The 27,909-nt window shown below is 39.3% G+C and overlaps 1 protein-coding gene across 1 annotated transcript in view; it reads left to right on the top strand.

Annotated features, from left to right (window-relative positions):
- Window positions 1–27,909, top strand: part of PEX14 (peroxisomal biogenesis factor 14) — an 87,950-nt gene that overhangs the window by 31,597 nt on the left and 28,444 nt on the right. The window contains exon 3 of the mRNA XM_009289780.1: window positions 8,049–8,133. Within this exon, the coding sequence (XP_009288055.1) occupies window positions 8,049–8,133 (85 nt within the window). The remainder of the gene's footprint in view (window positions 1–8,048; window positions 8,134–27,909) is intronic.

The raw sequence follows: 27,909 nt of genomic DNA, 5'->3' as shown, positions 1-27,909 counted from the left end.
CACTGAGTCATTACATTCCTTTGGAGTGATTCAGCTCAACAGCTTGACACTTGCATTAATTTTACAGCACAGAGCCTCAGTGATCCCTAAGCTTCCTTCTGTAAGAAGGGAGAAAGCAAGATGTATAAATTGGGTACTGTCATGAAAAGTCATAAAAATCAGCTTCTCTTTAATAAGTTTTGACCTTCCACCTTCTCTCTGGTATCTTTCTTAGGTCCTGTTGAATCAGTTTGTTAGCCTTATCATGGCACACTGGCTTCACCCACATTTGGAAGCTAGATACTTTACCTACTTGCATGAGACGCTGACCTTCTAGTCCATATGTTATCCACAATGATCCAGTACATTCAGCGCTGAGGTTATTGCCGTTTTATGTAAACAGAACTTCAAATAATTTGCTGCCAGTTGGATTGCAAGCATTATTTCCCGCCCCCACCGCAACCCCCCCCACCTTGTTCATCTTGCTGCAATACCTTCTTTGGTGGTACTGGTGATTATAGGAAGCTTGCAACTTAAGCTTAGGCAGAAGTACAAAAAGGGGATTTTTAAAGTTTATTTTTCCTCTGAAAGTGAGATTATATCTTTTCAATAAAAAGTTAAAATGTTTGAACTCTAGAAAAAAGTTCGTGCTACTCATTGGTTAAAATATATTATGGCTGCATTATCAGTTTAATACATTTAGTTTGCTCTTCTGCTCATCTTTCTTATGTTTTTCCAGCATTTAGCACTTCCCCGTAACAGTTTGTATTGTGTTAAACCTGATGTTATGAAGTCTCATTTGGAGGTGTATTTCTTTCTGAAATAAAAAAAATACTTAGCACATTTTCTCTGTGTGTAAAAATAGTTATTGTACATTTCTTTTAAAGCATGAGTAATAGTTTCTTGTTCTTTTTAGTTTTATGCATCTAAGTATTACTTGAATATTATTCCTCTTAAAAAGAGGAATTTTCTCAAGAATTCCGCTATGTTTTAAATCGAATCAGAAAAAACTGAAGATGGCAGAGATATTTCACTTTGAAAGGTGACTACTACACAGACGAAGTTGCTACTTTTCATAAGGGCTTTTACTCCATATATCAATGTGTTTTAAGAGAGACTTGGGTCAATAATACCATGCTTTAGAATTCCCTAAATACATATTTACACAATAGACCTTAAAATATATTAGTCTATCATGTCAGCCCCTGTACACTTCTATCAGGGATGTTTTATGTCCTTAACATATGATACAATAAAACTTTATTTTATATAGCATTTTTCATACAAATTGTATCCTAGAATGCATTGTGGGGTTAAATAAGACTTTCACAAGGTTAAAATTAAAAAAAGCTGAAGGGCGCAGGAAAATTAAGGGCTTTGTATAGGAAATATTTGTTTAACTGAACAATAGGAATCTGAATGGAGAGGCCACCGAGCTCAAAGCGCCTGTAAGTCTGATTCGAGCTGCAGATCAGGATCCCTGGAAATGGTAAGGTTACGTGAGGAAAGGCTGGTGGATAAAGAAGGTGGAAAGGTCGCGCCTTTATGAACAGCTGGAGGAAGTGTGAAGTGGCTCCTGGAACAAAGAAGTTGAGAATAGGGACTGTATGGAGTCACTTCTTTGTAGTGAGAACAGTAGAAGAAATGAGGGGAAAGTGTGTTGAAGGAGAAAGCAAGCATCTGAAAGCTTCTATAGCTGAACTGGTGGGTGAAATTGGTGGGAATAGGATAGCAGTGTACACCGAAGATTTTTCAGCTGCTTCATTTCTGCTCATACCAGCATGTGTAGGGAGTGGCAGGGGTCCTGGCTCCGTGGAGGCTGTCCCTGGAACTAAGTAGGCACAACAAGATGACACGAAGACAGCTCAGCTTGGATTTTTTCTGGCTTTTATCAATTTTTTTTTTTTTTTGGTCACCCTCTTAATGTAAATTAAGTAAGGCTTTTTTGTATGTGATAATTATAGATAAATGTATTTAAAGTAGATCTGGATTTTGTAGTCCTCAGGAAAAAGAGGAAGAGTAATTTTTCCCCCCGTCCCTGTCATGTGTTCATTTTAATGAGCAATTTTAAAAAATTGAAAATAAAAGAGGAAAATGAATAGGTGTTGAACCAGCCTGTGATATGTAAATGCCAACTAGTAATTACCTAAAACCTCAATTTTCTTTCTGTTTCATCTTGCAAAACATTTCGCGCCGGGCCCGCCGCCGGCCTCGGGTAGGGGGCGCACCGGCTCTGCGCTGGCGGGCCGCGCCGCGCCGCCGGCCCCGGCTCCCCCCAGCTCCCGCCCTGGGGCTTTTCCTCAGAGCCCTGAGGAGAAATTCACCTGCCCCGCGCCCGCGCCCGCGCTTGCCTTCGGCAACCTCGTTCCTTCGAGTGTTAGCGAAAACTGCGTGGCTGGAATTTGTTTTCTTACCTTTCATCTGGTTGCTGTTACGTTGGGGATTTGGAGTTAGGTTTCATTCATAGGACTCCCAGTTGTCTTGAGTTTCAAAGCACCTGGGATTTCTCCTTTTTAGCTCGTATTACCGTTTTTTGGTTACTATTCTGTGTTCTTTTAGTTCTGGGTTCTTAATCTCAGATACGGTTTGAAGCTTGTTTCTTCCTTGCCTTTGTTCTTTTCTGGTTCTGACTCCTGTGAATCTTGCTTTAAACTGTATTTTTTTTTTCCTTTGCTCTGTTTTACATGAGGGGTTTTTTATTGTTGTTACTGCATTTTTAAACTTTTCTCAATACGACTTTGAGATCTGCAAACTTTGTAGGTTTCTAGGTTCTCTCGCAACAGAAATAATTCCTGGGGTTCTGCATGGTTTCATAAAAATTCCAATGAAAACACAGGAGCTCTAATGTGTTTCCTCCCTCCTGACTGACCTGCAGATAATTTCTTCAGAAATAATGAGCAGTTTCCGCGAAATATGAATTTCACAGGGATTCGGGGGCCCAGAACACTGAATTGGGAAAAGGTTTGTCCTGGGAGGAGGAAGCTTGTGTTGGGGAACATTGTGTATGTAGTGTCCCAGGACCCCGTCTCTGAGAGAGCTCTGCCTGGAATCTCCAGGAACAGTGCCTCTTTAGTGAGATATATGGCTTCATAATTAGCCCCTTGCATTTTTTCATGAGTGCTAGCATCAGCGTTCTATGATGTGTTTCCCTGATTAACAGCTGCTTTGCAACTATTTCCGTGTGCCACCGATAACCGTGTTTGTCAAGTTAGTCCTGGCAGAGCGCTGATTTCTTACTAAAATGCAGCATTTCTGTTTGAAGGGGTTTTCTTGTTCACTGCAGTGCCAGGCTTTTAAGTCAGCCCTTGTTAAAACATAAGTTGGCTTTAGCCTGATGCTTGTTAACAGGATTCTGGGTATCTCCTTTAGAGTAGGAGTGCAGAAACCTTTCACAGACAATTTAATCTTCTGAGCCTTGCAAACATACAGCCGTACACTGAGGGGGTGTTGCTGTAGGCTAATATATTGATCAGTTCCATTTGCCCTATAGCTGTGGCCTTCTGCTCTGGCTGAAATAGGTTGAGTGTGTGTTGATACTGCCGTATTATTATTTTTTAATACACTGGAAAAAAATTAATTCCAACTTCTTTTACATACGTCATGTATATTGCCAGTGTTGATTGCTTCCGCACATGTAATGTAAACTGTCTGTGCATAGTTCATGGCCTGTGCCGCCTCTGCTTAATGAAAAGAAGTGTTGCGTTTAAACAGATACAGATCCACTCAGAAAGACAAAATACCACCCCTTGCAACATATAATTCAGACCCAACCTTTACATCACAGGTCATCTCAAAGTCTCAGTCTATCAACAAACGCTGTTTAGTAATAACCTACAGAGGGTTCCCAGTATTAGGAAATCTATTAGAGCTCTTACGGGCTGCGCTCCTGGTGGCTTTTGATTCTGTTTTCCACGTGGAACTCTGTGTTACCGAATCCCGTGGAACTTTTATCATGAAGGTGATTTTCTTTTACATTTTTGTTAATCGATTGTTTTGGGGCTTTTTTTGAGGTGCTAGAAAGTGGGCATTTGCCACAGTATTTTAAATTTCATGATTTATTTTTCTAATGCTAGTAACGGATAAAGTAGCTTAGATTGCTTCATTGGAAACCCTGCAGCTTTGAGCATAATAAGAAATAAGGCTGGCTTTACCTTCGTCATTAACACAAACGGGAGGGAAATCAGGAATGAGGGACCTTGGCTATAACGTCAAAGTGCTGTGCTTTGGCTCAGAATTTTACCAGCCTGCTGCACTCCCACAACATCTGCAATAAAGTTCCTGTCTCCGTTTTATATCTTTGACATTGAAGCAGAATATTTGGCCTGAATTTATGTAATTTGGCCAGACACAAATATAATCCATGAAGAGTTACATTCATCTTCTAATTAGAAAATCAAACTGTAGGACAAGACCTGCTGCAGGATTCCACCCACCACCACCCAGTCAGAAATACGTCTTTGTGTATCGTATCACTGCAGGAGAAGTGGTGGCAGGATAGCAAGTTTATGGAGTTGACTTGCTTTTAACAGCCAAATACACTGTCTTTCCTTAAGAGAAATAGGTACCTGATCCACTAGATAAAACTAGTTTGCTGGCCAGTGTGCGCTGGCAATCTAAGAATCAAGAGTAGCGATACAATGCACATTATTTGGCAGTGTCCTAATACTATAAAAATTTGGAGAAGTGTTACAAATGATACAGAAATAGTATGGAACAATGTTACCAGCTGAGTCGGAGTGCTATTTGCCGTATGATTTTTTTGGCTATACACAGGACTGCAAAGTCTTCTCATCTTCCTCCCCCTTTTTCTGTTGTTTAAATTATGGACTGCAGTTGGCCTTGTTTGTGCAAAGAAAATGATCCATAGAAAGTAGGAAAGTTCTTGTTTATGTTTGTTGAAAATATTGGCATTTTGACATGGCCAAAATTGCTTCATAAGTTGCTCATGTATACAAGATGAATTAGTAGCGATACAATGCACATTATTTGGCAGTGTCCTAATACTATAAAAATTTGGAGAAGTGTTACAAATGATACAGAAATAGTATGGAACAATGTTACCAGCTGAGTCGGAGTGCTATTTGCCGTATGATTTTTTTGGCTATACACAGGACTCTTCTCTCTTCTCATCTTCCTCCCCCTTTTTCTGTTGTTTAAATTATGGACTGCAGTGTTTGTGCAAAGAAAATGATCCATAGAAAGTAGGAAAGTTCTTGTTTATGTTGTTGAAAATAATTGGCATTTTGACATGGCCAAAATTGCTTCATAAGTTGCTCATGTATACAAGATGAATTATAAACATGAAGATGTTTCAGCTCAGCCTATAGCAGGAATGTTCAGAGGTAAATGCAAACAAATATGAGAAACACAGGATTATTGGGAGGTGTTTCAGCTCAGCCTATAGCAGGGATGTTCAGAGGTAAATGCAAACAAATATGAGAAACACAGGATTATTGGGAGGAGGAATACATGTCCAGGATTCTTTTTTATGAAGTTTGTTGTTGCTTGTAGTTTTATTTTGTTTTAAGATTAAAAACTTTGTGAATAATGGAGGAAGTGATGCAGGGAAGAGATAAAACAGAAGTTTATTTTGGAGTGAAATTTACTACCGAAATGTTTACATTTTTACAAGGCAAAAATAAGTTTTAATAAAGAGTTAGAATCAATAAACTGTTCACATGGTTGTGATTGAAATAGCACGATGAAAAATACTGCTTATTTCTTACAGGTTTTTTAATGCTTAAAAACTGATAATTAAATATGAGAGCTTGCAGAATTTCAGGTCTGCAGGCCTTTTGTGTCTGTGTCTCCAGCTCACAAAATGTGGGAGGGAGTGTTGAGGAATTTCTGAAGAAACAAACAAGTAATTATTGTTAGAAGGAAAGTGGTTTTGATATGTTCGCATATCCGTTGGTCTGCTCATTTGGGCATCTTTCTTATTCAGCATATTATCTTAAGGTTATTAGTTTGGGCGCTTTATATTTCTGCATCTGGTGTAGCAATATCAGCACAGTTTAAATCTGTGATTTGCCTGTCACCTGCATTTCAGCTGGAGACAGATCAAGTGCACATAAATGAAACCAAAGTGTACTTTATGTGGGGTATTTTGCTATAGTATTTTATGGTTCAAAATTACTGAATGTAAACTTAAGGAAAAAAATGAAGGAGAATAAGGAAAGGCAAAGAATTAAAAATACTCCCTTCATTTTATCCTCCCAACTTTGAAGTGTGCTGGGACTTTGTCAAATTCCCGTTAAAATAAATATGTCAATTTCATCTCTCTTCCAAATTCATTTATCATGCTTTTTTAAAAGGTGTTTTCTGCTTTACCTGATGTTTAAATTGGATTCGCTCGTTTCTGCTGTTCTTTGCTGTATCCCCCATGTTTTTCTTAAATGAATTAGTAATGACAGCGTACTCCCCCCCCCCCCCCCCCCAGCCACTTTAAGGGAAGCCTGGTGATCTAAACCTTTTAACCTATTAAAGATGATTTTCCCCAATTGAATCAGACCCACCACAGGTGTAATAACTAATCATTTAAACTACACCTGCTATTATGTATTTTTAAGCCATTATGCGTGTTGGATAGATGATAATTCATGTTTATTGCATTGTCCAATGGATCCGTTTTGCCTACACTAGCCTGATTAATGTATTTAAAGAAATAAGAGATGCAATTTGAAAGAAAAAAAAATTGATGGAATGCACTGAGGAGTACATTGAAAGTGCCATTAAACCCATCAGAACTTTGCTCTCTGACCAGAAATGCATATTCGAAGGGTTTGATTCAAACACAAAGTGAAACTTAGTGATTTCAGTAGTGATGCTATTTTTTTCTTTCTTTTTCTGCTGCGAAAAGTTCTGAAAACCTTTTTGGAACTGAATTCCAGAAACTGTATTTTAAGATAAACTCTTCAAGACCTACCTAACATAGGTCTAGCGTATGCCACCACTTTAGGAGAAGGTTCACGCCACTCCTTGGGGGAGAAAAACCTCTTCCATGCATATGCATCGTTATTTTTAGCTCTAGTGGAAGGAAGTCATCTCTTCCACTAGTTCACATGGATGTGTCCATCTCCTAAGTGGTGTTAACTTCAGGCAAATTATTCCCGCTGATGCCACAATCAGAACAGATGTCTTTGTATAAAAGTAAAGTGAATCAGCTGTTTTCCACTAGTGCAGCAACACGTAGTAATGTGTGTAATAGTATAGGAGAGTATGTGGAAAGTTGACCTACCATATGAAGAAAAAATCAAATACCTTTCATTGGCGTGAAATGGAAATGAAATGGAAAAAACTAGTGCCGTTGTCATTGATGCCATTGAGTATTATCCTATACTTTACCCTTTGTTTGAATAAGTGGTTTGTTTTAAGTGCTATGTCACCTTAAAAAAGGATGTAGAAGTCAGTCTTTAGACAAAAGTAATCTGTGATTTCTGCTGGTGTGGAACATAAATTTAACCACTCACCTACCCATTTCTATCATGAAAAGTGACTTTTTTGATATTTTTGTTAATGTGATCCAAAACATGTGAAGTTGCTTCTTTTCCAGTTGTGACAAGCTGAGGTTTATTTATGGCTTTCAGTAAATTAGAATGATGGCAGAAAAGGCCTTAATCTCTTAGAATTTGCAGGGAGCTTTAAGTCAGGTAGAAAGGAAGCATTCTTACTAGTAAGCCTACTGTTACAGATCACATGCATTGTCTCAAGGTTGCCCTCAACTATAGGAGCCAACTTAGGTGAAAAGGTCACAATATAAATGACAGAAACCCCCAAGAATCTTAATGGAGTTTTTTGTACAGGTTGTGCTGCTCCAAGAGTAATTCAACAAGAAACTTCTAGGTTGAAATACCGTAATTGTGCTGTCTGATTAGAGTTGAGCCACAAACTCTGATGCTTATTGCACCATTTCTGAAAGTTGGATCAGTGTCAGCTCCAGACTGTCTCCATGTGTTGGATGCGATGCCTTACTTTGCAGTACAGAATGCATAATGTAAAATAGGAATTTGACCATTCCTAACTTGGATCTTTTCTCTCTTCTATTTCTCCAATCCTCCTACCCTCATCAGATTGTGACAGCAGTGAAGTTTTTACAGAATCCACGAGTCCGCCAAAGTCCTCTTGCAACCAGAAGAGCGTTTCTGAAGAAGAAAGGTATGGAGTCTTAAGTTTGTGGTCTCAGTGATGAGGGAGCTTGAGTTAGCGTAAAGCCAAAATGTATGGAAAAGCTATGGAAAATTAGATGCTAAGGACAAAGCAAGTAGTCTGTCTCAAAAAAAGATTTGAAGTTTGTAAGAAATATCAGTCTCTTTTCTTCCAAACTGACTAGAGCAATATTGGCACCAGATGTGGAATTATAGAATACAGAAGACGCACTGGAAGTTTTTGGGTTAACTATTATCAGATCTTTTCTGAAATCAGGACAGTTTAAAGTTGCGGACTAGTTGGTCAGTTCTAACCTTAGTGACATTGGCTTTAGAATGACCAGCTTCTAGGTGAAAAGGTCGAATATTTCCAAAGAGAGCCAGAGAGAGGAATGAAGGGCGAAGGACTTGGTGAAAGTAAACAAGGTCAGGCTGCGGTCAAGCTTGGGGTCAGCCTGACTTTCAGGCTGAAATGGTAAACTACTGACTGAGTTTAGCCCTTTTCTGTAGCAGGGATAGAACAGATCCTGACAAATCCTATATTGTCTTAGACAGATGGAACATACTTTGGCCATTGCCTACTAGGAATTTATTTTACCTTCTGACTCATAGCAAAACTATCTTTTGTTCTTTTTTTTCTTTTTAAAGTTTTTACTCCACAACTTACGGTGCATTTCAGGTGAAGTTCACTCTATATTATGCTACCCTCCTCGGACCATATTGCTTAGATCCTTACCACAAGGTGTAAATAATAAGGACAGTCTTACCTTGGAGTTAATTACATGCACTATGGAGCACTTTAAGCAGTTGGAATGATACTGAAAATACAAACTCCAAGCTTCAGAGGGGAGTGACCCACTTACACATTGAAGTTATAAGTACTTCAGGGTACATCAAATTCTACAGCTAAAGATCTTGAATTTTGAAAAGTAGGGAAGCCTATGAAATATATATTATTCTGTTTGGGGTTATGAACTGTTTATTGAGACGCCTGAGATCTGATGTCATGAGATGGAGAGTTCAAGTATATGCACCACTTTGCTCATCTTGATTAGCAAAGGACCTAGAAGAGAACGGCAGGCTTGTGTTTTAGCAATGATGTCATGACAAGTAGTTCATGGGTACATCATTTTGAGTGTGATCCTTTCACTGCTTGTCCTAGTGCCAGTTAGAGAACATTCCAATCACATAGGTATGTTGCTTGCCCTGCCCTGCCATCAGGATGGCATTAAAATTTGGACCCTGTTGGCCGCTGTGCTCCATGAGTTTTTCCTTGAAATATGTGGACCTACGGGGAGTAATTAATCATAAAAGCTTGGGGATTTCAACTCTATCATCAAAGCAATGAAGCAAGGGAAAGCTGAGCCTAAAAGCTGTGCTGATTACCCGGGGTAACCTGATACAAAATCTATTGTTGCCGAGAGATCCTTAGCCCCCAGTATATCGTGCAATATTATAACTGCCTGATCTTATTCTGTGCTGACAATGACCAGTTATTCCTCATTTTCTCTCTCAACACAGCTGGGTTAGAATTTCATTTGCAGAAGGTATTTAGAGCAATTTAGAGACAAATGTCTCTGGTGTTTGCTCTGCACTTCCCCACCGCAGGCTTCGCTGAACAGTTTTTAGTATCAGGAGCTCCATCTAATCTGTTTAATTTTAATAAATCCCTGACTGGGAGAAGAGGAAGGGTGGGGAGATGGAGGCACAGAGAAACTGTGGCCCGACTAATACTTCTTATGAATTACTTGGCTAATAATTACTAAAGAGCAGAAATGGTTTGGTAGAGCTGTTTGTTTGTTCCTGTTTGTTAATTAGCCCTCCTTCCCTTTGTGCTAATTGTTTGTTTGAAAACTTAACAGTAGGAGATAGGAAGGAGCAGGGTCCAGTAGTGCCCGTACCCAGCAGTCACTGGGAATACGTCCATATGGAATCTGACCACTGAGCTTACAACATGACCTCTGTTCAGTGCTCGAGAGCAGAAGGTACATACTGTCATGGTGCCTATGTGCTCTAGCAGATGAGGCAATTATTCTTGAAACGTAGATGTTGTGGTTAGTTTAGTCCTGAGTAAAATGGGGGATTACACGGTTTGGTAGGCTGTTCCCCCTATTCTCTGATATACAGTCATTGTCATCCCAACGACAATGTTTATCCCCATTTCACAGATAGTTAGGCTGTCTGGTAGAGAAGTCCTCACTGCCAGGCAAAAAAGCTTTTTCTGTTGAGAAACCATTTCGGTTACAAGAGTCGCTTTTAAAATTATCTTTGTAGGAAATAATACAGAGGTACCCTTGTATTTTTTTCACAGTTACTCTGATCCAAGTTTCTTCAAGCAGAAATTGCAGGAGAAGATCTTTTTATGGACCCCAGAAGAAGTTTGGTGGAGGGGAATTTTCATATCTATAGATAGCTGTATGCCATGTATGAACTTGTCTTTTGTAGTTACTTTCGTGGCACTGTACAGGAGAGGTCTATGACTCCCCACAGTCTGGTTGAAAACTCCTGCAGTAGAGAGGATGGTGCTGGATCACCTTGTGTCTGTGAATGCGGAGGGAAAAGACCAGGTGCCCTACCCCTGCAGGAGCCTGCCACTACCCCAGCTACAGCCTGTGTAGGCTACAGGGGTAGGATTGGAGCATTAGCTGTGGATGAGCTTTTGGGTCCTGCAATCGCGACTTTGCCTAAGAAATTTCACTTCTGAGACTTGCAGAGATGGTTCCGCCTTGAATTATAATTTCTTCTTCTTTTTTATAAGCATCTCCTTCCTAAAAAAGGCCAATCAAATTTTATTTCCTTTTAATATTAATTAATATTCAATATGGGAACTGGATTTTGTTTAATGCATTTCAGTGCAGTGAGAAATGAAAGTTTCTTCAGGATCATCAGCTGGACTGGGTTTGATTTTTAGTGAAACGGTAGTTGCAGAGGCTGCAAGTAGGCTTTCCTGGTTACTTGCAGGTCAGGGGTTTCCTGAACTGCTCTCCCTGGAAGATGGGATGATAGTGTTGATGACAGTTGGGAGAGCGAGGGTGTCCTGGATTTGTAAAAGGTCTTTCAAAAGTTGGATGAGATTTCTCTGTTGTCTTAAGCACTTTTAAACTCCCAGATACAGAGGCATTAATGAGAAACATGAAGTTATTAGAATAATTTATCATTTTCTTTGAAGCTTACACTGGCATTTTGTGTAATTTATGACATTTCCTCCTTTTTATCATGAACTTCTTCAGATGAAGGGAAAAACAGCTGTTTCCCCTCAGAGTATCTGAAAGAAAAGAAAGGAAAAAAAGATGCTGTTTGTTTTTTGTCCAACTCGCTGATTCTGCTGATGACATGCCACAGAATCAGTGGCGCCTTGGGAGTAATTAGACAGCATGTGGGGTTTAAACCCTTGTGGAAATGTGTCTGTCATCTAACTGTTGTGCCTCAGATGTCCTGTACTGCTCAGTTACCCATCCGGTAACTCATGTGGCTTGTTAATTTTGTGTACTCTGAATCTGTAACTTCTGGCAAGATAGAGAAAGGGGGTGGAAGTGCACTATGCATGTGGAGCTCTGTTTTTCAGGGTGCTAGTCTTTTGGGGCAGGGAAGGGAAAAACTGCTAGGTTATTGTATAATTGTATACTTATATATATACTTATTGTATAATTCTGGATGAAAAACTTTTTCCTTAGTTGCTTGTTCTCTTCATCTGTAAAACGAGTACAGTAATGCCTTCCCAGAGTGGGATTGTGGGAACAGACAAAAGCATACGAGGAGCTCAGAAATTATAGTGGTGGGAGAACAGAAGTGCATTAGGGCAAGTAAATGTATAATTGTTGAGTTATATTGGGAAAACGTCCACCCAGAAGGTTGGACAGTCTTCAGAAGATATGCTACCTGGATTGGTCTTTTGTGTGTATATATATATATGTAACATAACGGGCTACACGCTTCCAAAAGCAGTCGCGCTCTTGCTTGGTGAGATGAGTTGGAGGTTGTTGGAAGCGTTGCCCTTTTGCATGTTGTATCTATTAATCTGTTTCATTACTTTGGCTGGTAGGAAGTGAGTTACTACACAAGGTTTTCCTGTAGGTCTTGCACAGTTTTTTGCAGCGCATCGGAGTTCCAGAAAATTTTGCCAGTGTCAAGATGCCAGGCTATGGTGATTTCTGAAGAGATGAATAAATTGTTTAATTATACATGCCCCTTCCCAATCAGAGCTCAAAGACACTTGGTTCCCTGGAAACAAATGCTGTCAGCCCCATGATCTCCAGCAGAAAACTGTCTTAATTTTCTTCCTTTTTCTGTAGTCCTCATTCTTTGAAGTTGAACCCCTGTCTTTCCTTCTTTGCCAAAGAAACCCAAGTGGATCACCTTGAGGACCTGAGAGAAGGGGGCACAACCCACTGCTGGAGGGCTTTAAAGGAAGTAAATTCTTCAGCAGATTTCAATTTAACCCTCTTTTATTACTTTTTTATAATTTAAGTCCATTTCATGAGGCAGTTTGCATGTCCTTGAATGGAATCTCGTTACCATGAAAGCTTTTTTAGCATTGATTTCATAACAGTCTTAATTTAATAGCGCCATCATTACGGAGAGGCCCTGAGAGTGGGGCCCTAGCTTTCCAGGTCACTGACCTTTTAATTACAAACCTTGTTCTGATGGCCAGGTTATCGACTGGACAGCTCCCAACTCCTGCCCCCAGCATGAAGATGAAAATAACTGCCTTTCCTCCCCCACTTCCAGAAAAGGGAGGAAAAGAAAAGTAACCTCTTGTGTTTCCAAAATTAATTTTCTCCTTCAGCTTTACTTTGTAATTAATTCTTTAACATGTCTCAGTGAAGCTCGAACAGTTTTTAAAAAGCTTTTCCTTGAGAAGAAAATACAATGCAAGCCAATAGAGTCCAGTGACAACTCATACAAAAAAATACAGTTAGTAGCCTGTGCTGTCAAAATACCTATTTGGGCCAAACTGCTATGGCTCTCCAAACCTTATGCTTTTCTAGAAATGACCATGTTTGATACAAGAATGTGTGATTAGGCTGTAAGTGTAGACTATTCAAGGAATGCTAGGTGACTTGTCCTTCTCTTCAAACATATGTTGACAGAACATGGGTTTAAGACATGGTGAAGAAAAGGAGTGAAGACTTTACTTCACTGCACAACTGATTGTGTGAGTGAGCGTTTGTCCTGTTTTGTACTTGCAGATCGGGTAACTTATTCTCTAGCTGTCTAATAAGTGTTTTGTGCCAATGCCTGCGCAGACCTCATCACTTGCACTTGCAAAGCTGCAAGTGAGACCTGGAATTCAGATAACAGATAACAAAAATTTATTGCAAGAATATACTTAGTGTATTAAGCATCTAGAACAAATTACTTCAATGCACAATGAGAGAAAGTTCACTAGCATAGGTAGAACCAGGGAGGGTGTGCTTTCTGGTTATTAAAGAAGCTTGGAACAGGTGTTCAAGTAGCATAAAGTAAGTCTAACAGCTTGTGTAGACTTACAGAAATGACTGTACAGGTTAAACGGAAGTCAGTGCATTCCACATTTTCATAACGCTTTTCATCTGAGGATCTTAGAGCACCTTGTACCCATTAACCATTGAAACTTCGCAGCTATTTGCATGGAGCATGTTTGATGGTGTGTATAGGGTTATCTAGATCTCACTGTGCTTTCCACTAAAAAGCATCCACCTCTGACTTACGAGGACAGCAGCTGCTTAACATCACTACGTGGTTTTTAGGAGAGGAAATGAAGAATACTTTATCTAAGTGATCTTGCAGAGGGAGCTTTAGGGATAGAGAATGTAATTACTGGGTAAAAAATTTACTAAGATTCTTGAAAAGCACTATGGGATATTTAATTACTAAAGATGCTTAGGCCTCTGTTTATGACTTTGAAAGATTGCTAATGTGCCTTATAATATTTTGCTTAAGTTAAAGAAAAATATGTCCTACACCTGTTCAGGCTACCAGTTTGTTCTTTAGGTGCCTCCCATCCAAGCTTTGGGTCAGTACAACCCTGCGTAAGTGGGGAAATCTGGTTGTCTCCCAAGGAACTTACTAGGGACCCAAAGAATGAAGAGTGAGAGAATGAATGCTTTCACTGCTAACAAACTCACAACAGTTCCTATCTGAATCAGCATTATCAGTAGTCACATCCGTTTTTGGCACTCTGCTATGTTTGCCCAGTGCTGATAATGTTCAACATACAGGGGAGATTTCCACTGCTGGAGTCTCATAATCCAGAAGAATAGATGTGCTCGTGATCCAGAAGTTAGTTCCACAGTTCTGTATTTTGTATTAGTTGCCTTCTTTTTTCTTCCTGAAAATGATTGAGAATCTCTATCCATCTGCTGTGGAGATGTCTCCCTGTCCTGCCAGTCTTCTGTCTGCATATCTGTCACTTGCTGTTCAGCACCAGCCTATTCATCATGCTGACTCTTTTTCCCCATCAATTTTACCACTGTTTGTGTTATCTGAACTTGTCATGAACTTTACAGATTTTCTTGGCAGAAGAGACCTGCAGCGGTAGTGCTAACAAAATGTGATAAACTAATCAACCTTAGGACATCCTGAGGAATCAGATACGGCTATTCTTTGGAGTTGTCAGGGTTTTTAGAAGAAAATCTTTATAGTTGATAGAAAGCCTTCACTATCGTTCCTCAAGATTTGGAAGGAAGTTTGGAAAAAGTAATCTATTTAGTCCCTATCCACATGGAGAAATCAGTTCCTATCTCATCTTCGACTCTTGTCCCGGTCACTAGTGATTCAAGAGAGGGCAGAAAAACACCTGACATTAGTTTAGGCATAACTAGCCATGTGATGTAGTGTACAAAGGAAGGCAATCCTTTCTGTTTGCTACCTTTTAATGTTTATAATAGCCAGATGATTAAGAACAGTGTGTGTGTGTTTGATAGAAACTATAGTTACTTACAAGTGAGTTTGTTATTGTAGAAGAACATTGTACTCAGTGTACACTTCATTGTTTTACAACAGTTGTTTTTTGTAGCTCAATGGTATCTAGAAACTAGGTTGAACAATACATTTCTATCCCACTGGAAATTCTGAGATTTGGAAATTTGTTTTTATATTAAATAGGGATTAACATTTAAAATAGCAGATTTTTTTTTTTTAAATGAAATATTACAGACCTGTCAGATCACTTTGTATTGATTAGACTGGAATCTTTAATATTGTAACTGATAATAAAAGAGATTGATAGAATAATATAATATGTACCATAATATTACAGAGAAGATATTTGGAAAAATGGTTTTTGAATTGTTATGAAATCATTACTTTTCTCCATAACATTTTTGGGTTTTTTGAAGAAACACTTTCTGTATTAAGTTCTAGAAATTTGTTGATGAGCTCTACTTGGAACTAAAGAATTCTTTCACAGAAGTGCTTTTCACTAGCAGGAAAATACATCATCGTTGTTACTGGATAGCTCCAACAAGCTTGTCATCTTGCACTGTTTTCTACTTGCACATTTGGCTTGAATACTCTAGACTACTGGCTCTGACCTCAGTTAGCATGTTGCTGAACGTGAGGGAAAAAGTCCTACTTGGGGCTGTTAAAAGGGAGCCAAGGAAAAAAAGTAATGGAAAACTTAGGACCTACTAATCTTCACAGTGTATTGGTTTAAGCAAGATTATTTTAAAGGGCTTTGATACAAGCTCTGCTATTTAATATTAAAACCATGAAAATCTCAATGACTTTCTCTTTGGTTTCTGTGTGGTGTTGGGAAGGTACATCACAAGACGCACCCCTTTGATGTTTAATGATGTTGTGGAGAAGCCATTGAGGGAGCGACTCAAATTTTACATCCTCTAAATGCCTGTATATGTGTTCTATAACAGAGGATACAAGTCACATTAGTGGTAATATCCTTCCTCTCTCACTTCAGGCTCAACCTACATTTAGATCTATACTCCACAGCACAAGAGAGGTGATTCATTTGGTAAACAGTCTGCTACATCCCCTGTTTCTTTTGGGCCACAGAAATTCCTCACGATTTCAGTGAAGAGTCCGGAATCACTTTTGCCATGTTTTTGTAGCTTGAAAATTATTGATAAATTGGAACAGACCGGTTTGGTGCCCAGGAAGTTGTGTATGCTACAAAATACTGGTTGTAAGCTTAATTTTAACAAATAATTGGAATGTCATGGGTTTAATGATGTCTCTCCACTTGGCTATCTGACAGTAACTACGTAATGTAGAAGAGCCGTTAAAAATGGCTTTGCAAAATTAACTCCTGTTGCTCACTGAGTGTGTTTTGAGTCGTATCTGCCTTGTTTACTGTCAAAATAATATTTCCATTCCTGGTAGCATTGAAAACCCAATATGATTACAGCAGAGTGAGTTGAAGTCTATTCCAGAAGATAATGCTAAAATAGTCAGTTATATTCCAAGTCCTGAAATTGTTAGCCTTAGTGACGGGCAGAAAAGACCCAGACCCTAAGTCTGACTTGTAAATTTAATAATTTATTTATCATGTTTTCAAGTGAAAGTAAATGCAGAGTGCTAAAAGAAAGTCACTTCTGTAGTTACAATCTAAGAGCAGGCATTGGAGATCTGAGATATGACTTCTTGCTTGGCTTTGGGCAAGTTACTTGTTCTCAGCTTGCCCATCTGTAAAATGGGGTTAATGACCACTTTTGCATTATTGACTTAGTAAGATTTATGTTAGCTCTGTTTATAAACTGCTTTGATATGCTTGTTTCAGAGTTCTTGGTGCTGCAGCGTGTGATTTTTGAAGTTGCTTGCTGCAGTAAAAGCCACACTTGCAGAGAGGTTGAGAATTTACTTCCGTCAGCTGTGTATGGGAGGGGAAAGCTGCAAAGTTTAGAATGTCAGAATGTCAAGGCTCAGGCAGATTGCGTGCAATCCTAATCCAGCCCTGCAGCTTTGACCTTTGAAGCAAGCTTCACCTTTAGACAGTTGAAGAAATCTATGTACGTTTGTATAAAAATATTTTTGTGATAGAAGGAATTTGCTCTTCATGGTCATCCAGCCCAGGGTTTTCCCACAGTCTTCCTGGAGCAAGTAAAGGAATTCAGTTCCTGATCTGCTCTGTGAATGAACCTGGTATTCTAAGTCTAAAGAGACAGCCTTCTCTCTTGGGGCTAAAACAAGGAGTGTAATTAGGGTAATCTGTGTTGCTTTTCTGCTGAAATCCATCTCAGACCTAATGATACTTTCCTGCTTGGAAAGATAAAATAAGTTCCTGTATGAGATAATTCTCTAGGTTCTCTTAGACAACATTTCTACCCTGTTTAAAACTATGTCTTGGGTGCCTGTGAACATGAAATCCTACTACTTGCTTTTTCTGCTACACGCTGTTCCCTCTTAATTTTAATCTGGAGCGCAATCATTCTTTCCTTGGCTAAAAGGGGAATTTAGTCTTTGGTTCATTCTTTCCTATTCTTTCTGATGGAACCTAGTCCAGGCGAGACTCAGTCCCCTAGGAGGAGAGCAGAGAATTCATTTTCAATGAAATCTGAGGCTCTCTGAAGTAAAAGCTGTTGACTTTGTCATACCGTGCAAATGTGCATTGCTTTTAGCAAGACAATAAAGGGTAAATGGGGTGATCTCTGCTCCTGTGGAGAGGTCGGGTGGTTACATTACACAATCTTCTACAGCATCTTGCAGCAAATACATGGGTTATATTAAAAGTTGCAATCATATCATTTTTTAAAAGTAAATTGCTGTCCTTATGCAGTGGAATCAGCTTTATTGAATTTCGCCAAAAATGCGTTTATAATCCCCCCCGCCCTCGCATACACATGATATTCATGTCCTTGCTGCCCATGTGGAAATGTCCCTTTTTATGGTGATAAAATTAAATTTGTCTTTGTCTCTGCCTTGCCTCACCTTTTAAGATTCCATCCTTAAGAGATACCAGTGGATATCCTTACCAGAGAATGAAGATGGGCAATATCCCTGCATGGATGGCTGGCTGACTGTGAGCCAACTGCTACAGAACAAATAAATAAGCTTTTCACATTTAGAGGACAAATAAAGCTGAGGACAGGTGTAATATGGGTATTTTTCTAGGAGTGTTGTGGCCTTAGCATAGGTAAGAATTTATTTTGACTTGGAAGTACTTATGCTTTGCTTCTGGACTTTTTCTAATTGCCACACAATACGTTATGTAAAATCCACAAATAGTTATTGTGCTACTCATGTAAGACTGTGTTACGTGTCCTCCTTCAATAATAACTAACCATAAAACCCTCTAGTCTTTGGCCACCTGCAGCCCCCTTCCTGAATTCACTCAAGAAAAAAAAGTGTTTTGCAGCATGTTCGAGAATTGAACAAACATATATCCCATATTTCTATACCACTTTGCATATTCGAAGTACTCTACAAATACTGACTAAGCTTGTGACACCTTTTGTGGAATGGCAAGATTATAAGATTAATTTAATGTACTTCTGATTACATTTTCTCTTCTTGGTTAGACCTTTACATTCTCCAAACAGTTTGCAAACTCCAAATTTCAATAGGAAATGGAGGAAATACCATCCCCATTTTAGATGGGGAAACTGAGTCAGATGTGTTAAGAACAGTTAGATCTGAGATAAGTCTGACTCCCAGTCATATATATATATAAATATAACCATACCATGACGTACTGTCAGTGTGATGTACTGGTGTTTATAGCATTTTCAGTAAAATTACTTAAAGCATTTTCGTGTTTATCCTCTCCAGGCCCCAGCTGCTTTGTGGGGGGGTGGGGAAGGTTAAGCTACTTTTGTTCGATAAAATCAACGCAAACGATCTAAGTAAATGAAGGGGCAGGTTGGCCTCTGCAGTGTTAGCATGCATCCCTTCTTACAGCAACTCCCCCAGCCTGTCTTCCTTTTTACATGGCATTTAAAAGGCTAGTTGCTCAGAGGTACAGAGAAGAATATCAGAATATCATTGCTCCTGCTCTTCAAGTAACCGGGAGAATGCAGCTGTTAGAAATATAAAATACATGTTTAAAAGATGACTCTGTATGTGTTTAAAAAAGAGAGCGAGAGAGGATTCAAGGGAACCAAAAAATAGCAGCTTCCATTACTGTAATTAAATGGCAGCATTTAACCTATCAGGCCGTTGCGTGTATGTGAGAGACGAGCAGGGAGCTGCATTTGAAATGATCACTGTCTTCCTTGGGGGATAGAGTAGTTAAATAATTTGTTTGTGAGGTGTGAGTTCAGTGTCGGGTAAAGCAAGTGCTTGCGTGTGTGTGTATCTTAGAAGCTAGGGATGGCTGTGTGTTTACTGAGAATACCCTGGAGGTTGGTATTTACTAGCACGTGCACTGTCAATAAGAACACAAGCTGCTCTTGCCCATTTGTTAGGTTATCTGCAGAGTCAGGGCCTCACCTGGTCCCAGATATTGCATCATAAAAGGAGAGCTTTTTTCACGCTAGGCCACCTGAGACAGACAGGAGTAGCAGTAAAAGAAAACCAGGGAGGAAGTGGGGGAAGAAGAGAATCCGAGTCCTTTTGGTGAACTTCATCTACTGTGGTGACTGTAAAGGGTAAGTTGTTCTATCTGGTCGTTGGACTTGGCACTCAGGAGTGTGGGGGCTGTCATCCCTGGGAGACCAAGGACGAAGCTGCTGCTCGGCGGTCTGCCCCTTAAACAAGCACGTCAAACAGTTGCTTCTCCTGCAACAGTCTTCCACCTGTGCCTGGCATGATTCCTATGCTTCAAGACTGTAGTGTGCAAAATTATGTGGAGAGAGAGGGATCTGCAAAGTGCATCCTTGGCCCTTCATCATTGACCCCGACTCTGTGAAAGGCTCTGTGGGCACCCCTGTATAGTGGTGTTGAGTAGCCTTTTGGCACCCCGGAAAGGAGACACATTCTTATGCAGTGCCCAGAAGGGAATATCTTCCCATTTTTATTCACTCCCTTTTTATTTGTGAGGTGATTCCTTTGTTTAGGGGATATTTCCTAGTCCTGGAAATCCAAGAGCTATCCTCATACAGTATGAGCTGATGCTAGTAGCAAGTTTTTCAGCTGCTTCAGCTGCCTCACCTACTGATCTGACTTGTGTTATGTTGCAGGAACATGCCCATAAATGTTTCTTAATCTACACTCCAGTTTCTGTGTGAGTTCTGTGTAGCCACTCCCGTTTTTAACTCCTGGGCTGGAACTTCCATGAGGCACTAGAAGACAACGAACAGTGTTAAAAGAATAGATATTTTGGTATTTCCGTTTTGCACATTCAACCCCAGTGACTGGATTTTGAGGGCAACACTTGGCTGAAAGGAGACCAGAGAGATGCCATGTATTTTAGCACCCAGTCAAAGCAAAGCCTGAATTTGAGTCCTTGTGTAGTTTGGAGAGTTAGAAATCTGGAAGTATTTCCAAAGATGATCTACAAGCAAAAAAAAAAAGGCTAAACTTGTTGCTTGAATAAATTATTTGTTGCAAATGCCTTACATAGCTGAAATGCATATAATATATGTATAGATTCTCAAAACTGTCAGTTAGTCTTTGTACGTGATAATTGTCAGCGTCAGTCTCAAACGTTTTACAAAGGATATTGTGTAATATTATTCCTGTTTTACAGATGTAGAAACTGAGGCAGATGGAGGTTAAATGACCTACACAAGGTCAATAGCAAGGCTGGGAATAGAACCCAAATGTGTAGAGGCTTTTTATTATACTAATAAGGAAACTCTGGAGGTGTGTTTGGCATGGTAATCGGAACCCTAGAGAACTAGAAGAAGTTAGTACGTTCTGTGCACGTCCCGAGGGAGCAATGATGAAACTCCTTTTCTACCTTACCACTCCAGTTCTCCGTGTGTGGTCATCACAGTTTTTCCACCACTTAACCTTGTTATTTTTAGTATTGTTAGCATTAGTTGTCCTTTGGGCGTTTAATCCAGACTCCTTTAATTTTCTCCAGAACTGTGAAGAGCTGTTGAAGGCACACGGGGAGAAAAAACCCCCAATAAACAAACAAAAAAAAAGAAAAATGATCTTTTGAAACTTCTGCTATTTTGTTGACTTGTTCCCTAATGTGTTTTGTTTTCACTCTTCTTTTATCACGAAGGACCCTGCTTGAATGTGTAATCTTGGTTTCTTAAAAGTTCATTTGTTATTGTTTCTTTCTTCTCCACCCAAGATTAACATCCTGTGTGATGACATAGAAGGTTGTTGTCTAATGGATGCGATGTAACCAACAGAATTTTGAAGGGTGGATGGAGAAATATTTATATAGTTGTGTTAAAAATTACACAGTAAGTTTGTCTTTTAAACAGAAGGTATTTCAACACTGTTATTGGCAGCATCAGCCTTTAATTTTACAGGTGGCTAGCTTTGTAGTAGCATTCAGCAAACAATATTTTAATGGCATGTAAAAAAATTTCTCTAAAACAAAAGAAAGAAGAACGAGGGTGATTTATAATCTGTAATGAATACTTGCTGACATGTCTTTTTATAATAGTGTATTAGTGTCTCTTGTCTTTCTGGGGGAAGTGCAAACCAGATTTACCCCAAAAATTTGTACCATAATAATCAAATATGTAGTATTTAGATGTATTTTTCTTAATTGAGCTTATCTTCTCAGTGCGATGATACCTGACTCCTAGGTGTCTAACACTGATTCCACTTTATAGAAACTGTATTAGGGGAGCAAAGACGCTCTATAAGGTTGTGAGAAAATATCTGTCAGAAAAGGACATAGACTCCTATGTTCATGGCTCCTCACCCAGTGTTAGTTTCTTTACATTTCCATATATTTTTACATACATACTTCCATGTATTTTTACATTTTCTTAGAAACATGCAGCTGTAGCTACTGTTCACCATGCTCCTTATAGCAACTTCCTGACAGAGAGAGTACATGGTCTGCACCGTCATGCTGCATATTCAGTGTTCCGTTCTGTGCGTTCTTCAGGCACTGAAAGTTCATTTAGTATACACTTCATGTGATTTTTCATGTGATAAGTCTGGACTGATGGGTTTGCTTTGTTCCTTTCTAAAGTTTAAAGTTTTAAAAGTAAAAGAGGAAGCAAATAACACTGAGGCAAGTTGCTCTTTACGTTGCAGTTAGTCTACAGAGGCTACTCTCTGACGAGCATTGTCTAATGTAGAAAATATCCAGATGCTCCTGTTAGTGTGTTTGGGGCAATCAGTAATTCCAGAGTAATACAAGGAACTGGGAATGGTGCATCAGGACAGACTTTCTCATTCTTATACATAAAACTAAGTCATCCTTCAGATAGTCTGACAAATCTGGTTAAAGAATTCCTTATAATGGCTTGAAATTGCTGTTCTTTTGCACAATTCCTTTCTTTTGAACGCAGAGTTGGGGAAAAAGAGAGTTTGGTTCTAGAATTGCAGGCCAGTCTAGTCCAGTAATAACAGATCAGCAGTGACTTCTATTCTGGAGTTATTCCACATTAGGGCCAGTCTGCTCAGTCAAATCTAATACGGACTGTGTTCAGGCCCATACCACTGAAAGGCCTGGTTATTTTTTGCTGCAATAACAAAGGAGATGTTGGAGTTACAGATGTCTGGTTGACTGCAGATCCTCCAGGCCAGCTCCTTCTACTTCAGTGCTGGAATTGTTGTGACGTGCTGGTTCAAGTTGTTGGAAATACAGTTTAAAATTGGAGTTCCAAAGGTACATCAAAACCAAACCTCCTATATTGCCAGTGTTTTACCTTACCTGAATTTAAGACAACCTCTGGCTTTCTCCTTAGCAGCTCCTAAAGATATTATCACAGATCAAAGAGTAGCCAAAGGCCAATCATTTTGTTACTATTGCTCAACAAGCTGCTTAACAAAATATTTTTCTTTCACACAAAGTAAATGGATCTGAAGCACATATGTTTTCTGACACTGCTGTTTTTAAAATTTGTGGTAAGTTTTGATAATGAAGTTTAGTTTCTAGCTTTTTGAAGTGCTGTGTACCAAACTGTTCTACTTTTGGAAATGAACTTGTAGAAGAAATTAATATCCTTTCACCTTTATAGAATGTTTTTTGTTGTAGTTCCCAATTTAATAGAAAGGAAATTTCATAGACCTGCTGTGTGCTCTGGGTAAGTTACTTCATTTGTGTGTGCAGTGTTTTTCTTTCCAGCCTGTCTTTCCTTCACATAGACTGTTGAATGCTTTGGGTCTGGCTGCCTTCTACTCTGTTTCTGCACAGTACCTGGCACAATACCTACACAGTGAATGCGTTTTGGGGTCTCTAAGGAGTATTATAATACAAGTAATGAGGATCAGGAACCATCACCATGAGACTTGTTTCTCTGCAGGCATAACAGCAAGCATTTGCAGATCACAGGTTGGGTATGCTTGGAAACTTACCTGTTTAGTGTATCTAATAACTTGTCAGAAGAGAATCCGAGTCCTTTTGGTGAACTTCATCTACTGTGGTGACTGTAAAGGGTAAGTTGTTCTATCTGGTCGTTGGACTTGGCACTCAGGAGTGTGGGGGCTGTCATCCCTGGGAGACCAAGGACGAAGCTGCTGCTCGGCGGTCTGCCCCTTAAACAAGCACGTCAAACAGTTGCTTCTCCTGCAACAGTCTTCCACCTGTGCCTGGCATGATTCCTATGCTTCAAGACTGTAGTGTGCAAAATTATGTGGAGAGAGAGGGATCTGCAAAGTGCATCCTTGGCCCTTCATCATTGACCCCGACTCTGTGAAAGGCTCTGTGGGCACCCCTGTATAGTGGTGTTGAGTAGCCTTTTGGCACCCCGGAAAGGAGACACATTCTTATGCAGTGCCCAGAAGGGAATATCTTCCCATTTTTATTCACTCCCTTTTTATTTGTGAGGTGATTCCTTTGTTTAGGGGATATTTCCTAGTCCTGGAAATCCAAGAGCTATCCTCATACAGTATGAGCTGATGCTAGTAGCAAGTTTTTCAGCTGCTTCAGCTGCCTCACCTACTGATCTGACTTGTGTTATGTTGCAGGAACATGCCCATAAATGTTTCTTAATCTACACTCCAGTTTCTGTGTGAGTTCTGTGTAGCCACTCCCGTTTTTAACTCCTGGGCTGGAACTTCCATGAGGCACTAGAAGACAACGAACAGTGTTAAAAGAATAGATATTTTGGTATTTCCGTTTTGCACATTCAACCCCAGTGACTGGATTTTGAGGGCAACACTTGGCTGAAAGGAGACCAGAGAGATGCCATGTATTTTAGCACCCAGTCAAAGCAAAGCCTGAATTTGAGTCCTTGTGTAGTTTGGAGAGTTAGAAATCTGGAAGTATTTCCAAAGATGATCTACAAGCACAAAAAAAAAAGGCTAAACTTGTTGCTTGAATAAATTATTTGTTGCAAATGCCTTACATAGCTGAAATGCATATAATATATGTATAGATTCTCAAAACTGTCAGTTAGTCTTTGTACGTGATAATTGTCAGCGTCAGTCTCAAACGTTTTACAAAGGATATTGTGTAATATTATTCCTGTTTTACAGATGTAGAAACTGAGGCAGATGGAGGTTAAATGACCTACACAAGGTCAATAGCAAGGCTGGGAATAGAACCCAAATGTGTAGAGGCTTTTTATTATACTAATAAGGAAACTCTGGAGGTGTGTTTGGCATGGTAATCGGAACCCTAGAGAACTAGAAGAAGTTAGTACGTTCTGTGCACGTCCCGAGGGAGCAATGATGAAACTCCTTTTCTACCTTACCACTCCAGTTCTCCGTGTGTGGTCATCACAGTTTTTCCACCACTTAACCTTGTTATTTTTAGTATTGTTAGCATTAGTTGTCCTTTGGGCGTTTAATCCAGACTCCTTTAATTTTCTCCAGAACTGTGAAGAGCTGTTGAAGGCACACGGGGAGAAAAAACCCCCAATAAACAAACAAAAAAAAAGAAAAATGATCTTTTGAAACTTCTGCTATTTTGTTGACTTGTTCCCTAATGTGTTTTGTTTTCACTCTTCTTTTATCACGAAGGACCCTGCTTGAATGTGTAATCTTGGTTTCTTAAAAGTTCATTTGTTATTGTTTCTTTCTTCTCCACCCAAGATTAACATCCTGTGTGATGACATAGAAGGTTGTTGTCTAATGGATGCGATGTAACCAACAGAATTTTGAAGGGTGGATGGAGAAATATTTATATAGTTGTGTTAAAAATTACACAGTAAGTTTGTCTTTTAAACAGAAGGTATTTCAACACTGTTATTGGCAGCATCAGCCTTTAATTTTACAGGTGGCTAGCTTTGTAGTAGCATTCAGCAAACAATATTTTAATGGCATGTAAAAAAATTTCTCTAAAACAAAAGAAAGAAGAACGAGGGTGATTTATAATCTGTAATGAATACTTGCTGACATGTCTTTTTATAATAGTGTATTAGTGTCTCTTGTCTTTCTGGGGGAAGTGCAAACCAGATTTACCCCAAAAATTTGTACCATAATAATCAAATATGTAGTATTTAGATGTATTTTTCTTAATTGAGCTTATCTTCTCAGTGCGATGATACCTGACTCCTAGGTGTCTAACACTGATTCCACTTTATAGAAACTGTATTAGGGGAGCAAAGACGCTCTATAAGGTTGTGAGAAAATATCTGTCAGAAAAGGACATAGACTCCTATGTTCATGGCTCCTCACCCAGTGTTAGTTTCTTTACATTTCCATATATTTTTACATACATACTTCCATGTATTTTTACATTTTCTTAGAAACATGCAGCTGTAGCTACTGTTCACCATGCTCCTTATAGCAACTTCCTGACAGAGAGAGTACATGGTCTGCACCGTCATGCTGCATATTCAGTGTTCCGTTCTGTGCGTTCTTCAGGCACTGAAAGTTCATTTAGTATACACTTCATGTGATTTTTCATGTGATAAGTCTGGACTGATGGGTTTGCTTTGTTCCTTTCTAAAGTTTAAAGTTTTAAAAGTAAAAGAGGAAGCAAATAACACTGAGGCAAGTTGCTCTTTACGTTGCAGTTAGTCTACAGAGGCTACTCTCTGACGAGCATTGTCTAATGTAGAAAATATCCAGATGCTCCTGTTAGTGTGTTTGGGGCAATCAGTAATTCCAGAGTAATACAAGGAACTGGGAATGGTGCATCAGGACAGACTTTCTCATTCTTATACATAAAACTAAGTCATCCTTCAGATAGTCTGACAAATCTGGTTAAAGAATTCCTTATAATGGCTTGAAATTGCTGTTCTTTTGCACAATTCCTTTCTTTTGAACGCAGAGTTGGGGAAAAAGAGAGTTTGGTTCTAGAATTGCAGGCCAGTCTAGTCCAGTAATAACAGATCAGCAGTGACTTCTATTCTGGAGTTATTCCACATTAGGGCCAGTCTGCTCAGTCAAATCTAATACGGACTGTGTTCAGGCCCATACCACTGAAAGGCCTGGTTATTTTTTGCTGCAATAACAAAGGAGATGTTGGAGTTACAGATGTCTGGTTGACTGCAGATCCTCCAGGCCAGCTCCTTCTACTTCAGTGCTGGAATTGTTGTGACGTGCTGGTTCAAGTTGTTGGAAATACAGTTTAAAATTGGAGTTCCAAAGGTACATCAAAACCAAACCTCCTATATTGCCAGTGTTTTACCTTACCTGAATTTAAGACAACCTCTGGCTTTCTCCTTAGCAGCTCCTAAAGATATTATCACAGATCAAAGAGTAGCCAAAGGCCAATCATTTTGTTACTATTGCTCAACAAGCTGCTTAACAAAATATTTTTCTTTCACACAAAGTAAATGGATCTGAAGCACATATGTTTTCTGACACTGCTGTTTTTAAAATTTGTGGTAAGTTTTGATAATGAAGTTTAGTTTCTAGCTTTTTGAAGTGCTGTGTACCAAACTGTTCTACTTTTGGAAATGAACTTGTAGAAGAAATTAATATCCTTTCACCTTTATAGAATGTTTTTTGTTGTAGTTCCCAATTTAATAGAAAGGAAATTTCATAGACCTGCTGTGTGCTCTGGGTAAGTTACTTCATTTGTGTGTGCAGTGTTTTTCTTTCCAGCCTGTCTTTCCTTCACATAGACTGTTGAATGCTTTGGGTCTGGCTGCCTTCTACTCTGTTTCTGCACAGTACCTGGCACAATACCTACACAGTGAATGCGTTTTGGGGTCTCTAAGGAGTATTATAATACAAGTAATGAGGATCAGGAACCATCACCATGAGACTTGTTTCTCTGCAGGCATAACAGCAAGCATTTGCAGATCACAGGTTGGGTATGCTTGGAAACTTACCTGTTTAGTGTATCTACTATTTGTTTTCTCTGAATGCGTGGTCTTATTTCTAGGGAGGTTGTCAGTTGTGGTAACAAATTATGACAGCACTGTGGTTACTAGAGTAGTGTGTCTTCCATTATCTGGATTTTCTGCCATATACAGGCTTCTTTTAAACAAATGTCAGAGCCTTGGTTATGTTCTACTCCTGATAAACTACCTTGGAATTGGCATCCTGGCATAGAGTCTTCAAAACCTTCAAACCCCAAGGTAGATATTAATTTGAAATAATTTCAAATATGCAGAGGTTTTTATTCTCTACGTAGCATTCTCACATCATGTACTGGTTGAATTGGATGTCCTGTGTTCCCGTGTTACAACATTGGCTTCCAGCTTAGTCACATGCGTTGTCTCTTCATCACTAGTGGTGCAATAGACAGGTGGACTTACTCTACCATTGTCCACTCAAAGAAGGCTTTCTATCAGGTACTGTTCTTCTGCTTGTATAATAGAAAGGAAAAGCTGAAGGCAGGAGACCTAAAAATAAAACCCATAGATGATGACAGAGTAAAATTTCCCCCTGTTTTTAGAAGGAGAGATTTTTATTCATGTTACAGAAAAAC

Source organism: Aptenodytes forsteri, unplaced genomic scaffold (genome assembly GCF_000699145.1).
Source record: "Aptenodytes forsteri isolate BGI_AS27 unplaced genomic scaffold, ASM69914v1 Scaffold61, whole genome shotgun sequence".
Classification (NCBI taxonomy): Eukaryota; Metazoa; Chordata; class Aves; order Sphenisciformes; family Spheniscidae; genus Aptenodytes; species Aptenodytes forsteri.
This window is presented reverse-complemented; position numbering and strand designations above follow the sequence as displayed.